We start from the raw sequence: 18,411 nt of genomic DNA, 5'->3' as shown, positions 1-18,411 counted from the left end.
ATTCCAAGGCTGAATCAATATCAGCTTTGGTTTCTAAAACAAAATCATGATTTAAATTATTCTCAATATGATGCTGATACCTGTCCCAATTAGCTTTGTGATAATTAAACACAGAACTATTGGGTCTGATAACTGCTTCATGAGAAAGTGAAAAAGTTACTGGAAGATGATCAGAATCAAAATCAGCATGAGTCACTAAAGGACCACAATACTGACTTTGATTTGTCAAAACCAAATCAATTGATGATGGATTTCTAACAGAAGAAAAGCAAGTTGGCCCATTCGGATATAAAACCGAATAAAGACCAGAAGTGCAATCTCTGAATAGAATTTTACCATTGGAATTTACTTTTGAATTATTCCAAGATTGGTGTTTGGCATTAAAATCACCGATGATCAAAAATCGAGATCTATGCCGAGTAAGTTTGTTCAAATCCCCTTTGAAATAATTTTTATTTTGCATTGGAAAGGCAAATATGCAGCTGCAATCATAATTTTCCCAAAAGAAGTTTCAAGTTCAATGCCCAAACTTTCAATAACTTTTAACTTAAAGTCACGTAACGTGCTATAAGTCATACTACGGTGGATAACTATTGCAACTCCACCGCCATTTCGATCCATTCGGTTATTAGTTATAACTTTATAATCTGGATCACTTTTCAAATAAGTGCCAGTTTTTAAAAATGTTTCGGTTATAACAGCAACATGCACGTTATGAACTCGTAAAAAGTTGAAAAATTCATTTTCTTTCGCTTTTAAAGAGCGAGCATTAAAATTCATAATATAGATGGAATTACTTAGATCCATGATTAAACTTCAGGGTAAGAACAACATCATTCGCAAATTTTAATCCAATCTGGATAGCTTCCATCATGGATGTAGCATTACTCATTGTTTGAATCAAACCAAACAGTGAAACATTTTCAAATGAAATTTGAGGTACCTGCCCAATTTCAGGAAGATTGGTAGAGGATTTAAAATTCGTGGATGAACCCGAACCCGAAACGACGTTGGCATAAGAAATACCATTGCTGTTACCTAACTTTTCCACGGTAGGGGTATTGTTCGAGTGAGACAGCACGAACGTTTGATTTAAAGGTGCAGGTAAAACCTGACTTTGAGAAAATTTCGGTTTGGATTTCGGCTGATGCTTAGCACGAGAATCCAAAACCTTTTTTCTGCGGGGGCAATCCCAGAAATTTGATTTGTGATTTCCACCACAATTTGCACATTTAAATTGGGTGACTTCTCTCACGGTACAATTGTCCTTGTCGTGAGAAGAATCCCCGCAAACCATGCATTTTGGAACCATGGCGCAATGATCAGTACCGTGACCGAATGCCTGGCAACGCCGGCACTGGGTCAGATTCTGGCCATTACCGCCATGTTTCTTAAAATGCTCCCACTTTACCCGTACATGGAACAAAAACTGAACTTTGTCCAAAAGTTTCAAATTGTTGATTTCATTTCTGTTGAAATGAATCAGATAAAATTGTGAAGTCAAACCAAAGCGAGAAATATTCCCGTTTGATTTTTTCTTCATTGGTATTACTTGGGATGGGGCAAAGCCAAGCAACACCTTAAGTTCGTTTTTGATCTCATCCACCGACAAGTCGTTGGAGAGACCTTTCAGGACCACTTTGAATGGACGAGCATTCTTGGTCTCATACGTGTAGAAATTGTGTTTGTGGTTTTTCAAATAACCAACAAAAGTTTGGTGATCTTGTAAAGATTCCGTCAACAAGCGACATTCTCCTCTTCGACCAAGCTGGAACGAAACCTTCAAATTGCAAGTTTCCTTGCAATTCTTCAGTTGCGTTCGAAAGCTGGCCAAATCGGAGACGGAAGTCACTACAATTGGCGGAGCCTTTACTCGTTTCTCGACGGCAGAAGGCTCAGTACGAGGAGAAGGATCCTTGTCAACAGTTTCGGATAAAACACCGAAACTGTTTGCCAATGGAATTGGAGGATTGACCTCACTTTCAGAATCAGAATCAGACCTCAGAAGAGGCTGTTTTCTTTTTCTGTTTCCGTTAGCCGGCTTCGCGTTCAAACGCTTCACCGACGTAACGACCAAATCTTCAGAAGATTTGCGTTTACCTTTGTTTTGACGCATTTTGCAAGCAAAGTTCTCTCAAAAAGATGGCTTCGTTTGTAGAATACAACAAAATTTCAGGTGGGGTTAGTCTTGAAAAGACTGTTTAGAATTTTGGAAAATAACTCAGGTAGTCTTTAAAAAGACTGTGAATTTTGTTTGAAATAACTCTGAGCTTAGGTAGTAAAAAACACCGCAGCTCTAGTGTCCGTTCACCACGAAGGTTCGCAAGACACTGACTGCCATGAGATTGATGATGACCGTCAGTCAACCGCCACCTCCCTCGCAACAGAATGGCCACGGACTGGACGCCGAGGCCAAAGAACGTCTCAAGTTGCTTCACGAGGAATACCAGCGAAGAGAGATGGAACACAAGCAGGCCGCGGCCAGGACTGAGGTTCTAGATGCTTAAGTTAGAGCAAAATCGTCGGCGCTTTCGGAGTGCGAGGCTTAGCAGATTCTTGGGCGGATCAAGGAAACTTCGGACAAGCTGGAATGATCAAAGGTGGTGGACTAAAAAGTCAGCGAACCTGAGCAGCCGCTGTCGAGGCCTTGGGAAGATTCGGTAGAAGTTGCGGAGGAAGCGAACTAGTGTGCGCAACCTCATTGGACCAGATGACGACAAAAAGGGCGCTTCTGGATCGGATGCTGGCAAGAACAACAGTGGTCATGTGTCTGCGGGCCATTCAGATGCACTCGATTGAGCTCATGCACAAGGATTCCAACTGGCGGTACGAACAAAGCCCGGAAGAATCTCCGGAACCGTGTCCCTCGAAGTTCTTTCCCCAAGATTCCCCGAAGATGTTTCTAGAACTTTGCTCTAGTTGCTATTCGGAAATGCCACTTAGGACGGCCATGACCTTGTAAGTGACGACCTCAAGGTTCCCTCGGAAAGGACAGGCTTGCCGGGCGGTCGCCAACCTGCAAGTGCTCTCGAAACGACGCTGGACGAAATAGGCTCGATGGACAATCATTACCCTGCAAGTTCCCTCGTAACGTCGCTGCATGGATTAGGCTCGGAACGCGCATGGCAACAATTGGACAACTCTGATCCTGGATCCTGACGAAAGCCGCTGTCTGACCTGTGCCTGACTGCGACTGACGATCAAATATACGATTGTGAGTATCCCTAAACAACATAATCCATTGACGAGAATCCCGGAAGAATCTCTGGAACCGGTCCTTATTCCTGAAACACTGCCACCATTGTTCAACACGATTACGGTCAATTACCCGCTTTCTAACTCAATTCCCGTTATTTTTCCTCTCTTTAAATAGGCCAATATAGTCCGAAACAGGTGCGCAGGACGACCATGGCATTGCCTTGGAACGACGACAGCCCACAAGTTCCTTCGGAGCGACGAGTGGGACGCTCGTCCAGGTCCAGAGCAAATGGAACGTTCCAGGAACTCGCCCTCCCCTCAAGCGCATTTCGAAACTGTCACGCCGGAAGGCCATCTCCTTACAGATACCTTCTGTACGACGCACCACGGAACAGGGTCGACGGACTGCTGTCGCGATGCAAGTGCCCTTGGAACGGCCGCTGGACGAACGCGTCCAACTCCAATTCAACAGGAGCCAGTTCCCCTCGTCCAGAGCATTCCTTGTTTGTACACCGTTTTTTCCGGGAAATCGTGCCTAAGTTGGTGATGCGGAGCAAAAAACTAATTGCAGCAAAATAAATGAATTAAAACCTGAAAATAACTGTTTTAGTCAAAACAAACCCAATGACAGATGACAGAAAAAGAAGAAGAAGAGCTCAAAAAAGAGGTTGATGCGCGTCCGATTTTTCACCCTTACGTCGTTCTTACATCGGCCACGCACGTAGGCCTCCCGCGATGTTCGAACAACCTTGACAGGTTGACGTTTCGCGTGCAAAATACCTTGATTCGGGTCTGATGCGTGTCTCAAAATCAGACCCGCATCGGCCCCTGTAGGTCTGATCGTCGCTCTTACGATCAGACCCGATCGGCCCCGTATTTCTTACTGGGCTTCGGCTTATTGAACCGTGCCTTTGCCGTATGGGCCACCATGGTTCGGTGACAAAGTGGCGTTCATTTGTCCATATAAGCCACTCAATAGGATGAACTGTTGCAAGAGGACTATACTCTCGCAAAATAGCCCTTTCCTCACGTTTCTTTTCGTGAGGACTATCCCCTCGTTCTTTAACTTTGGGTGTAATAATATTGGATGAAGTTATCTGTCATATTTTGTGTTTTGAAACTTGTTGTTCGCTGCGACTGAGATCGAAGCAACCGCAGTGCTGTCAAAACAAAGCAAAATTTTCTTCGAGCTGAAAGGTTAGCTCGAAGAAAATTTTGCTTTGTTTTGACAGCACTGCGGTTGCTTCGATCTCAGTCGCAGCGATGTTGGCAACCATGCCTACGCCGTTGTAAACAACGAAGGAAACGCGCACAAAGAGCGCGCGAAACGACGTGCGTGGCAACAGCGCGCCGTTGACGACGGCGAATGAGAGAAATAGAGCGGAAACCCGAACGACGACGAAGAGTGGAGAGTTTTTTGGCGCGCAACGGACGAGTTTGCGCGATCGTTCGGAGAAGCGGCAAGTTCATCGCAAGCAGCCGAACCGGTCGGACGTCAAGTCGAGCGCGTCGCGATCGTCGGAAGGAAACATTATTTAACCTCTAAAATAAGTTATGTGTTAGTTAATAGAATAGTTTAGAGAAAGTTAAGGTGTTTTTCTATTTGCTTGCGGTATTTCCGACCCTCCAGAACTGGTTCCCCAAGTCCACCGGAAGTTTGTGTGAAAAAATACAGTCCGCTCCGAACATGGTCCGAACGACCCGGATAAATTGAACCAGAAGTGCCGGGATTTGCGGGGACAGCGAAGGACAAAAGGTGGAGGGTCGATTCTAGCGTGGCAAGTGGGCACAAGGCCCACAACGTGGAAAAAGTTGCCGCGAAGAAGAGTGAAAACGGACGCCATCTTGGCTAAAACGTGGTGAATGGAAAAAAGCTCACAGTGAAAAGGCGACGCCATTTTGGAATCAGCCAGAATGCGTCCGAAGAGCAAGTGTGGAAAGTGCCAAGCGATGCCATCTTGGATGCGTCCAGAGTTTTCTGAAGCCGGAAGAGGTTCCGAAAAGAAGACTCGTGTTTAGTGAAGTTCCGGCCAAGAGGACACAAAAGTTCCCCCAAGTACCGTGATTTCAGACTTGGCTGATTTCCGTGCTTGGTTCGGACACTGGGTCCGATCGTAGGTGTCCCTCTTGTGCCGGAAACTGCCCTAAGGTGCCTGCAGCAACTCCCGGGAGCGGCGCTGAGCAAGGACGCTACGACTCCAGAGAAGAAGAAGCGGAAGTTGCAGGCAGAGAAGGAAGAAGAAGTGGTCCTGGAAGTGAACACCGAGAAGAGGAGCGAAAACCTTCTGCGAACTTGGTCCGGAAGTGAAGACGCTCGAAGTGAGAAGGCTTCGCGAAACTGGTTCCGGAAGACAACGCGAAGAAGTGGTTCCAGAAAAGGTGCGCAGAACGTTTTGGAAAGTGGTTCCGGAAGTTCGGCGCAGAGTGCAAGTAAGCGGGTAGAAGAACCCCAAAGTGAACGCGAACGGTTCCAGCAGCCGTTCCGAGCTCAGTGCCCTGCCATTGTAGCATCGGTGGTCAAAGTGCTTCGCCCGAGGAAGCCACCAAAGAAGCTGAGGAACTCGGAGAAGGCGGCCACACCGAAGAAGAAGACCGGCGGCAAGTGCGGTCAACAAGTGCACTGAGTGATCCCCTGCAGAGCGAGCAGTGTAAAGGAGCTGGCGGAGATGGAGCGGTTCAGCGACGTCGTCCACCAGCGTGAGCTGGCTCAAGGTAAGCTTGTTACAATTCTTGACAGCTTAAAAGATGCCACGATGCTCACATGGGCAGCGTTGAAGACGTGCCAGAAGGAAGTTGAAGCCGCGTACGATGCGTACCACACGGCGTACGGGAAAAATCTCGGCATGGTTCCGTCAACCTCACGGGACGAGCAGGATGCTCTCTACGACGCCTTCGATGACCTACACACGGAGGTCCTGACTGTCATCGAAGAGAAGCTGCTAGAAGTGAGCCAGCCCACACGACGAAGAAACGCGTACACGCCTGGTGTACCACAACGGGTGGACGAGACAACGAACCAAACAACCGCTAAGATCGTCGGATGCGCCAACGAGACGGCCATCGACGAACCCCCGAAGCGTTCCGGGAAGCTGCTGGGAAAGCAGCTGGACACGGAAGATCGGGTACGACCGGAGTTCACCATCCCGCATGGTGAACGGTCCGAGAACAACCACAAGATCGAGAAGCTAAAGACAATCATCGACACATGCAAGATCGCTGACGAGAGGGACTCGTCACAACCCACCAAGAAGCCACCCGGACAGAACGCTACGGATGATCCGGGTCAGCAGAAGATGGTCTCGACCGCCGGAAGTGAGCCGGCACAGAAGTGCGACGTGTGCGGACTAGGCCAGCACAAGAGCTGGAAGTGTCCGCAGTTCCTGGAGATGGCAGTCCCCCAGCGGCTGATCAAGGTTAAGGAGAAGCAGCTCTGCTTCAACTGCCTCCGGGCGGGACATACCTCAGCGCAGTGTGTGTCCAACGGAGCGTGCGCGACGTGCAAGAAGCGGCACCACACCCTGCTGCAAGCCGAATACCGGAGAAACCCTAAGCAACCGACAACACAAACGAAGGTGGAGCAACCTGGTGCTCCACAACAAGCCGAATCGGATCAAGTGACGCCAGAGGCCAGCTCCTCTGGACAACTAGCGCCGGACGCGCTGTCAGCCGTCGCGGACTCTCAGAATAAACCCTGCAGCCCACACCCCTGCCGTGGTTTATTGATAGCAGCAAGCAAGACACATTTGACGAAAGACATCCTGGACAAACACAACGCGAACGAGTTGGCTGGCGTCGAAGAGATGCAGCCACGTTCCACCACCTCGGCTACTCCTGCGGAATTCCAACTCGCCGTCAGAGTCAACTTGGTGGGTCTGCGCGAGATGAGGTTCAGCCAGGTCATGGATGGCACGACGGGACGCGGTGCAGCACGTGAAGAAGCGGTTCGGGCTCAAGCCACGGCTTTGAGGACGAACATAGAAGAACATGATGGTGGACCACCCTACAAGGAAGCGAGTGAGGTGAGCGATCCAACGAATGCGAATAAAGATTACCTGTCGTTCCATGCAGTAGCACGTACACCAAAGACGACGCTGGCTTTCCTAGCTGAGCGTTTCCTGCTAGAAGGCACTAGATTGGAAGTGACGAGGTGCAGCATTTTACTGCAATCGAACGCATTGTGGCTCGTGGAGCAGATGACGGAACGTACAAGAGCGGCATCGGCACCGTACAAGGCGGCTGCAGTTAGCTTACAGCTGATGATCGGTGAGCGGTCGAAGTATCCTCCAGCTGCAGCACCAACGAACAAGAGGCAGAAGAGTGGCACTAGAGGAATTCACCCATACGAGCGGTCGGTGTACGCCGATCCACTGAAGCGAGTGTCACCAGACGGGACAGAAGAAAGTCCATGGAGAAGCAGAACAAGATGCCGGTTTTCGGCAATCGGCAAGCACCAACAATCCCTGGAGTACATTCCACAAGTCGGCCAGGCCTTTTGGCGGCCCCTGCGACTGTCAACTGCGCTGACCGGCACATTCTGTAAGAACGCAACGAAATTAAGCCTGGTTTTGGACAACAGGGCGAAATGGGTTCGCATCGACTTGCGGATCCCAAGAGCTCCCGGCGAAGAAGTGAAAGAAGACTTACCTGGCCAACGTACGGCCAAACGTGGAAGGCGAAAGAGTGACCTTTGGATCGCCTGGAGATCAACGGCAGTTCATCGCGGGTGGAGGATGTTCGAGCCTGAACCTTTCAGCTCGAAGAAAATTTTGCTTTGTTTTGACAGCACTGCGGTTGCTTCGATCTCAGTCGCAGCGATGTTGGCAACCATGCCTACGCCGTTGTAAACAACGAAGGAAACGCGCACAAAGAGCGCGCGAAACGACGTGCGTGGCAACAGCGCGCCGTTGACGACGGCGAAGGAGAGAAAGAGAGCGGAAACCCGAACGACGACGAAGAGTGGAGAGTTTTTTGGCGCGCAACGGACGAGTTTGCGCGATCGTTCGGAGAAGCGGCAAGTTCATCGCAAGCAGCCGAACCGGTCGGACGTCAAGTCGAGCGCGTCGCGATCGTCGGAAGGAAACATTATTTAACCTCTAAAATAAGTTATGTGTTAGTTAATAGAATAGTTTAGAGAAAGTTAAAGTGTTTTTCTGTTTGCTTGCGGTATTTCCGACCCTCCAGAACTGGTTCCCCAAGTCCGCCGGAAGTTTGTGTGAAAAAATACAGTCCGCTCCGAACACTTGTTTTGGAGTCAGAGTTAAGTTGTTACATTAAAATCTATACACAGTTAAAAAACCATAGAAATATTACATCTGGGAAGGGGTACGTCTTTTATGTTAGAAAAATGCGTAATTTTACTTCTGAAAATGTGTAATTTTACCACTTTTCTGGTGTAATGCAACTTTTTCAGTCTAAATCGAGGTAAAATTATAACATTCAAGAGGTAATATTCAACCATACAAAATTACACCTTCCAAATGTACACTTTTTTACTGTGTAGAAATAATTCGATTATTAAAAACAAAGTTGATAATAGAGTGACACGTGAAAGTGAACTATTTAATAAAGCTGAAAAGTATCTTTCAAGGAACACAAATATTTTTTCTTGGTAAAACGTTTAGTCATGTTTTAATTCCCGGGCACCTCATCTTGTTTAGTCAATTATTTGTGGCATTGTTGAAGTGTAAGTGCGACCGCTTGATCATGGCCTACTATGAGAGAATGTTTCTCTCTTTGTGTGTTTGGTAGCCAGTAGGCGAAGCTATGTTGAGTGAGTCTCAGCAACGAGACCGTCCCGGCACCCGGCAGCATAAAATAGTGAGCGCAGCATAAATTTTGAGGAAAAGCGCAACGAAGAGATCTAAAAACTTCGGGTGAATATCGGCAAAAAGAGAGCGGGAGAGCAGTGTTAGTTCCTGCTTTGGTACGCAGATGACAGAAAAAGTGTTTTGTTTGGATGTTTCCATTTCATTTTGTGCTATGAATTACGTGTAAACAAGTGTTATCAAATAACTGAGAAAGTTCAAATTATTGAAAAGTTCAATATTTGCCAAGAGCTACAAGGCTACGCGACGCGGTTTAAGGATGTTGAACCAGTATTTTTCATCTCCCGGTGAGTTTGTTCCGAACTGAAGAGAGAGCCGTCAAGAGAGCAGAGTGTGAGAACTGAGTAACTGAGCTACTTGTCACACGGGCCTCTACTGTAGCTTGTGCTTCAACAATGAGTGCCATCACAGTGTGGCCAAACGTCTTCATTTTTAATTATTTCCTTATTACAATTATTCTCACGATTATATTTCATTAACGCTGAGCGGATTCGCTAATTTGAATTTCGCTTATGCGAATGCTCGCTAAATCGAACGATTTCGTATCAAAAAGCATTCATATGTCTTCATTAGTTTTTGAAGTGATGTTTGTATTTCAACCCCTTTGTTTTTAATTTTCCGAGCACTGTTTTGATGATTATGATAGCGAATACGCTCAGTAATCATATTTTCAATTATTCTTTTGTTTTAAACCATATTTCATTATTATTGTATTACTTATATGATAACATTATATGCCATATTCCAATCTATTAACCAATTTTCCTTTCAGCATACACACTGCACAATATGCCAAAGGAGCCATCTGGATCTTATATGTTTTAAATTATAATTGTTTATTTTGCAGCTTTCTGAAATATTCTTCAAACGAACTGTTCACTATTCACTATAAATCCTATTTATTGTAATTTCCATACAAATCATTATCCAATACTTTTTCCTTCATCCCATCATTCACCCATACCATAAATTTCATCAAATTGTATAAACTAATGACACTTACAATTTCAGCAATGGAACCATTTGTCCATTAAAACAATGTTATTTATTTCACAGCTTCCTGGAATCAACTTTAAATTTACTACTTATATGTATATTTTTCTACTATAATTTTCATATTCCCTCTCCTACTCCTTTTCCTATATTGTACAATTCCCCAATATCAATATGATCAAGTTGCATAATCTAATGAAAATTACAACTTCAGCAACGGGACCGTCTTGTGTACTTGATTTTTAATAATAGTTAATTATTTTGCAGCTTCCTGGAATTATTTTTAAATTCAATGCTTAATTGTATATAATTTTTCACTATATGATTCATTTTAATCCTAATCCGATTCCTTTATCCTACCGTTCCCCTATACTATATATGACCAAATTGCAAAATCTCACGACACTTACAAAAACTGCACATACAAAACACACACCACATCAAAACTGATCCGGAGCGTTTGGTACGGTATGTCCACGCATCCTTCCTCCCCTGTAGATTCTGTGAAATGTGATCCGTTCACAGAATCCTCTCTGCGGTTAATGCAACGCAGTAGGCCTGGCCGCTTTTATGAGTGTAATACGTTTCGGGGATGCTCGAATGTACTACAATCATTAATATTGACAAGAAAGTACATGGGGCGTAATCTAATCACATGTTCTTCCAGGATGCTTTCTTCGGACTGGCTGCACTTGTGTTTGATTAGATTAGATTAGATTAGATTAATTCCTGGGCACCTCATCTTGTTTAGTCAATTATTTGTAAATAATTTTGCATAATAAATGTCAAAACTGTGTCTTAGATAATTTTCACATCAATTATCTTATTTATATGCTGGAGTCGATCCAAAAAATAAATGAGAAATGAGCGTGCTCACAAGTAAAAATATGTTTTAATATAAAAAATCGATTACCATCCTTATTACAGCTTATTTAAGGCCTATTAATTCCGTTCCTTGACAGTTTACTCTAAATTTGAAAGTGAAATAAGCTAAAAAGAGTGTCTGGGATTCTTAGCAAATTAAGACACCTTAATTGCGAGTCAGCCATTTTTCATTTATCGGTAATTTGATCAAAACTAGTTTTCTAAATTATCAAACTCTAAAAAAAATATAGGCTGACAACATTAAAGTTTCATTGTTAATTTGATTTTGGTTATCTGCGGTAAATTTTCTTGAAATATTTCGAACTAACAAAAATCCACCAAAGCATTCACCATTACCACATTGATCACACAAAAAACTGTGGTTGTTGTTGTTGTTAATTCATTTATTTCTGGCAGCTTTAACCTTCTTGGTCATTCGCTGCCCTAAAAACTGTGGTAGAAAAGTATCCCCCGCAATCCACCGCGATCAATTTTTGACAGTTCGACGCCAACGAATGATTTCAAGAAAATTTACTGCGGTTAACCAAAATTAAATTACCAATGCAACTTTGATGAGTTCATGTCCCTTTTTCACGATGAAATTATCTTTAAAAGTGGCAATCCAATTGGCCTGTGCCAGATTCATCAACAATACTAAAAATCTACCTGATTTGCTGATGAGCGCTCATTGAGCGCGAGCGCATGCGATGAGCATGAGCGAGCACGAGCTACCTGTTAAGTCCTCATGCTCATAAATGAGCGAGCACGGCTTCTGGCTTGCTCGCTCATTCGCAACCTTGTTTATTATAAACAATCAACTATTGAAAAAAATGAAAAGTCATAAAAATCTTTAAATACCATACAAATACCAAAATTTGTATGAAAAAACATTTGAAAAGCAAAAAAATAATTTGGCCACCTGTTTGTATGGGGATGTCCCATTAGGGTGTAATATCAAAATCGATTTTCCAGCACAGCAATTTTTCAGTTCCTTTTGGGGTCCTGAACAACTCCCCAAAGTTTGGGAACGATTGGTTTAGTCCTCACTTTGCGCAAAGCGATTCAATTTTCCATATAAATTTGTATGAAAAAAAAACATTTTTTTGGATTTTAATATTTATAAAATCCACGTTTCACGCTGTACTAATACCGGATTCATATTCGGATGCTCTAAAAGGTGCTCTACAACTTTCCCGAAGAGAGTATGGTGCTAGTTTGTCTGTGAAAAAAGATACAGCGTCCTAAAAACTCGTCTAAAACGTGATTTTCGAGCAAAAAACACGTTTTAGACGAGTTTTGAACACGCTGTATCTTTTTTTAGGAGCAAGTTAGCACCATACTCTCTTCGGGAAAGTTGTAAGGCATCCGAATATGAATCCGGTTTTAGTACAGCGTGAAAAGTGGATTTTATAAATATCGAAATCCAAAAAATAGTTTTTCTCATACAAATTTATATGGAAAATTGAATCGCTTTGCGCAAAGTGAGGACTAAACCAATCGTTCCCAAACTTTGGGGAGTTGTTTAGGACCCCAAAAGGAACTAAAAAGTGGCTGTGCTCGCTAAATTTGGAGAACTTTCTTTTTTTCCATACAACCATATTACACCCTAATGTCCCATAGTGCGCTGGCGGACTTGCTCACTTAGAATTTTGGCTCGAGCCTCGACTCGATTCAGGCTCGATCTCGAGCCAGATCGAAAATTCTTAGTGGGTGAGTAGACAGCAATGTGGGATCATTTTACACGAGATTTTTTTTTTTTTCAAATTTTTTTTATTGCGTTAATTTATAGAGGGCAAAAGGTTTACACTCGTACTACTTGAATTTTATCTCAAAAGTTTTTCTAAGAGCTGTAAATTCAATTTTAAGTTTGCATTCCTATATAACCGAACCGCGAAAATTAGAATCGTCATTCTTCGATGCTTTGCGCCATCTGCCGGAATTATGGAGCTTTTAATTGCTAATTCTACATATAGAAGTTTTGCAGCAAAGCTAAAATACAGATATCGCCACCTATGAACAAATAGCGGAAGCCATTTTTATAAAACATATAGAGGATTCGGATAAGAAAAATTATTTCCAACATTTTGGTGTATAACTTTCCCAAGCAGCATCGCGCAACATGCTAAAAACGTCTAAGTCCAGTTAAGTTACAACAAGGGAGCAACAATGTTGCAATTCTCGAAAATGTGACATCAAAACAAAGTTCTTCATGAAATAGTTACCATTATTTGCTGTGGCAACAATTTGATTTTGTGTATTGATGCAACGTTTCGGTGACATTATTGTACCAATGTTGAAACAAAACAACAACTTACTTCATATTGAGCGGCAAATGTTGCGAATTAGTTGCAGCAAAGTTTCCTTGCTAATGCTAATTGTAAACATCGTTTGCCATGACATAAACACATCATTAATGGAAAAAAGGTATTTTATGGAGTTGGTCTTTTTGTTGCACGCATCAAAACAAATATACACAGAAAAAAATCAATTCTCGTAATCGTGATTTAAGTTCACGAATGTAAGAACCACGAAGGAATTTATTCATGAGTATGGTGCATTTGCACTAGGTCTATTCCCGTACTTGCAGAATTGCAGAATTTCTGCAGCTTCTGCAGAATTCTGCAGCCAGCATAAGTCACTTTTTTGCAGCACGTTCCCGTACTTTTCAACTCGTTCTCTTCGTCTCTCTCTTTTGCAGAAGTTTTGCAAGGAGAGAAGCGGCAAAAATTTTGCCTGGGTAGCGCGTTCCAGTACTTTTTCTGCAACATTGTACACAGTTGAGTGGATTTACTCAAACTGGGTATTATTTTTTTAATTATTTCAAAATAAAAAAAAATTATCAAGGGCTCAAAAATTGTTATACACGTAAATTAAGCAATCTGGAAATTAAGAAATCCATAATTAAAAATATTTAAACATTAATATTTCCACATCAAGAAACTTTTAAAAAAGTATTAAATCAGATATTTGAGAAATTTAAAATGCAAGAAGAATTTAAGAATTTAAGAATTTAAGAATTTAAGAATTTAAGAATTTAAGAATTTAAGAATTTAAGAATTTAAGAATTTAAGAATTTAAGAATTTAAGAATTTAAGAATTTAAGAATTTAAGAATTTAAGAATTTAAGAATTTAAGAATTTAAGAATTTAAGAAGTTAAGAATTTAAGAATTTAAGAATTTAAGAATTTAAGAATTTAAGAATTTAAGAATTTAAGAATTTAAGAATTTAAGAATTTAAGAATTTAAGAATTTAAGAATTTAAGAATTTAAGAATTTAAGAATTTAAGAATTTAAGAATTTAAGAATTTATGAATTTAAGAATTTAAGAATTTAAGAATTTAAGAATTTAAGAATTTAAGAATTTAAGATTTTAAGAATTTAAGAATATAAGAATTTAAGAATTTAAGAATTTAAGAATTTAAGAATTTAAGAATTTAAGAATTTAAGAATTTAAGAATTTAAGAATTTAAGAATTTAAGAATTTAAGAATTTAAGAATTTAAGAATTTAAGAATTTAAGAATTTAAGAATTTAAGTATTTAAGAATTTAAGAATTTAAGAATTTAAGAATTTAAGAATTTAAGAATTGTAGAATTTAAGAATTTAAGAATTTAAGAATTTAAGAATTTAAGAATTTAAGAATTTAAGAATTTAAGAATTTAAGAATTTAAGAATTTAAGAATTTAAGAATTTAAGAATTTAAGAATTTAAGAATTTATGGAATTTTCAGAATTTAAGAATTTTAATTTCAACAATAAATATATTTTTTTGTTGGGTTCATAGAAGTAATACCAATTGGTTAGCACGTTAAAGGTTATAAATAATTATTTGCCAATTAAATTTTACCTGTTTTTTAACACACACATTTAGTATATTCCCGAGGTTATTCAAAAACTTTGAAGATTCAAAAAGTATTCCTAAATAAAAATTTTCTATTTGAATTTTGAAAACTCAAAGGGAAATGTGTCTTTAAAAGTTTTTTAAATACATTTGTTTTTATAGTACAATTTTTGTTGGTGGTACTTGCCGTGCTATAATATCTATGGCTTAAGTTACCATTTTTTTTCAGGTCAAAATAGTAAACTGAAAAAAATTCGCGATTTCATTTACAGAAATGTAACTAAGCCTGAAATCGTTTCATAAAAAAAAAAAAATCGGTCTCAATAAAACCAGACATAAAAAACAACCCCAAAATCATTTATTATTACAACTTATAATAAAATGCTTAATTTCACCCAATTTGCTGATTTTATGTAAGCGTGTAGTCAACATCCATCATACCAAATTGCAGTAACTTTTCAACAAGAAAGAGAAGAGAGAGCTTGCAGAAAAGTACGGGAACGGTTTTGCTGCAACTTCTACCTCTCTCACTGCAGAAGTTCTGCCTGAGAGAAAAGTTACTTTTGTTGCAGAAAAGTACGGGAACGCTCTGCTGCCGTTTTTGTGCAGAATTGCAGAATTCTGCAGTACGGGAATAGACCTACTATAAACGTGAATATATTCCTTCGTGGTTCTCGCATTCGTGAATTTAATTCACGATTTCGAGATTTGATTTTTTTCCGTGTATAAAGTTCACAATGTGCAAGTGCTTTAATAAATTGAATAAGCTACCCAAAATTCTGTCCAAATAGACCTACAGTCAGAAGTATTGGGGCATGAAGAAGAACTTCCAAACTGTTATCGACTAAAAATGATAATTATATACATCAGCAAATAACGAGTTCAGATGGAATGATTATGCTGATTATGACGACGAGGATTTCTCGGACAAATCAAAACTATTCTGTGTGATTTTCAGGACGACCTCCGTAACACACCAACGGCAAACGTACTTGGGTGTCCCGAGCCGCCTACGCGGAGTCACTGAGCTTCCAGCCGTTGGTAGCCTTGCCTATCGTATTTCCCGGCGAGATACTTTCACTGTTCCGGCCGTGGGCCCAGTACGTGATCCACCTCCCAAGTCAACATCCTCCTTGGGGTACGGGACAGCCGGAACCTGCCTAGGGCTGATGGTACTCACTTCGCGGCGCTTCGCACCCCTTGCTTGTTCGGAAGGGGGAGAAAAACCACCCACCATGAATCATACGCCATGCAGAAGTTTCAATCTACGATTCTTGAAACACACCTTCCAAACAAGGTTCTTTTCCTATAAATATTGTCAACTCTGAACTAAAATGAGAAATTTTATTTTGTTTGACAGTTCTTTAGACAAATTGATGTTTGCAAATTTTATGTAACCATTATGTTACCACAACGTAACACAAATTTTGGTGTTGGATACTTAACTTCAACATTGTTGAAACTTTGTTGCAACAGAAGTGAAGGTTGGCAATTTGCTCAGAGAGAAGTAAGCAGGGACGTACTAAGGGTGAATGATTTAGAAGTGTTTTGGACTTTTTGATGTAGTTGATTGATTTTCAACTGTAATTAAATAAAAGAATTGCTCACAAGGACAACCGGCAGTTTAGCATCGAGCTGTATTTTACACTTTTGACCAAATGCGCATTTTTTAATCCCATATTGTGAGTGTTGTTTCTATTGTTGTTTTTCTTCAAATTGCTTATTTTGCACTAAAAGTGCTTGAAATCCCTGTCAACAATACCTGGCACATTTCTTAAAGATAAATTGACAATATTGGAAGATATGTTGATGGCACTCATGAATTTGGCACTGCAGTAGTTTCATTTTTTGAGTAGAAACCTAGCATAAGAGATAGTCACGATAAGTGGGTTGCACTTTATTGCACAACAATCTATTGTAAGTATTTATTTGGGTACTTAAAAAAGTATGTTTTCCTAGTTTGCATAAAAACAAAAATTTTCTTATCGTTGATTTTATTAAAGGTTCCTGAATACACCCCTGTGCGTACAAAGCGCCATGATGGTAAGATAGGAAAAAATACTTTAATTATCAATTTTCAACTATTTAAACCCATTTTTTATAACGTTTTGCTACAGAACTGAGATTCTATGTAACTTGCATTGAAACACAGATAATTTTCAGATATATTAGCCATTTTTTTTTTATATCGATACTGAAATAGCTCCAGAAAACATAGCAAATTTTTAAAAGATTAAGGGCGCATGAAAAAATCACGAGTAGAATGAAATTTTACTCGGTAAACATGAAATCGCAAAAAAAAAACCTTCTATACATTTAAGAAAATCAATTTAGTTTGCTGTTGACGAAAAAATACGATAGCGTTATTTTTCAGACTTATCCATTTTTGTTTTGCTGGAATATCGAACGGAAACATTTTTATTCAGAAAATAATTAGAAGTTTGTTGCGCTTGCTACTTGGCTTGAAATCATTGAGGCTGCGCGTTTGATTTCAAGCAACCAAAAATTTCACCAATATGGTGACATATTTGCATCATATTTGTTACATTGTTGCAACACCATCAATGTTTCCTACAAAACTGACCATCGCATAGGAAACATTGCCGCAACACGTTCATAACTATCTGGCTATTGTTGCCAATCGCGTTGATGTCGTGCGCTTTTTTTGTCGCCAGAAGTGTTGCAAATATGTTGCCTCAGCGATTTTGGATTGTTTTGAATTAGTTGCAAATAAGGCTTGGCAACAGTAATTGCTGCTTGGGTTTCAATAATTGTTTGATTATTCTATGAGAAAACGGTAAATTTAGAAAAAGATAGTAATTTGGACTATTTGGCAAGAAAGTCTGTCAAAAATTAATAAAAAATGTTGAATATACGTTAACACATCTGATATCAACTATATAACTGTTTATTTTATTGATATAAACGGGGAAACTCATTTTTTTCGTATTCCAAAACATGTTTTTTAAAGAAAAAGGTCAAAAATTTTTGCGCGCCCAAAAAATGATGTTCATTATTTTAAAGCAAAAAAAATCTGTTGTCTTTTGCAACCATTTTCATTAAGATTGATGCAGGGAATCATGAGAAATAAGCGATTTTGTTCTTCAATTCAGCAGAAATGAATACGATTTTTGGCAAGTAACCTCATTTTGGCGCCTCCTACATTTGAAACACAGGCGCGCTGCAAAACCTCAATACGATTTTTGGCAAGTAACCTCATTAGCAGCGCCGCCTACATTTGAAACACAGTCGCGCTGCAAATTGCAAATTGAAATGTAATTATTTTTCCTATTGAGGTTTTGCAGCGCGACTGCGTTTCAAATGTAGGTGGCGCCAAAATGAGGTTACTTGCCTAAAATCGTATGCCTTTCTGCCGATCAAAGAACAAAATCGATTATTTTCCCTGGGAATAGAGCTGCAGACGGTGAGATGCGAGATCGTTCGAGTTACCGTACTCGTAGACATTCCCGCCCACCCTGAAATTCCGGGAATTTCTGAAACGAAACAAAAAGGAAAAGACCACCTCTCGGACACGACATGTTGGGCACGGGACAGTTTAGCTCGCCGGGATTTTGGGGTCCTTGGAAAACGGACGCGCCACCGTTACGCGCGCCGGGGGCAGTTCTCGAACTGCTGGATTTGAGTGGGTTTCGTCCGGAAGCAACGCTGGCAGTTGTGCACGATCTGGCGTG

General features: G+C 40.8%; 1 protein-coding gene across 1 annotated transcript; it reads left to right on the top strand.

The window, feature by feature from the left end:
- The first annotated feature begins 4,412 nt into the window (after positions 1-4,412).
- LOC120431927 (uncharacterized) lies at positions 4,413-10,746 on the top strand. The gene has a single exon (XM_039597065.2). It carries the CDS (start codon positions 5,865-5,867, stop codon positions 8,040-8,042), a length of 2,178 nt encoding a protein of 725 aa, XP_039452999.1. The 5' UTR covers positions 4,413-5,864; the 3' UTR covers positions 8,043-10,746.
- The last annotated feature ends 7,665 nt before the right edge of the window (positions 10,747-18,411 follow it).

The sequence above is a fragment of the Culex pipiens genome, chromosome 1 (genome assembly GCF_016801865.2).
Source record: "Culex pipiens pallens isolate TS chromosome 1, TS_CPP_V2, whole genome shotgun sequence".
Lineage (NCBI taxonomy): Eukaryota > Metazoa > Arthropoda > Insecta > Diptera > Culicidae > Culex > Culex pipiens.
The sequence above is the reverse complement of the archived record's forward strand: the minus strand, read 5'-3'. Positions and strand labels throughout refer to the sequence as shown.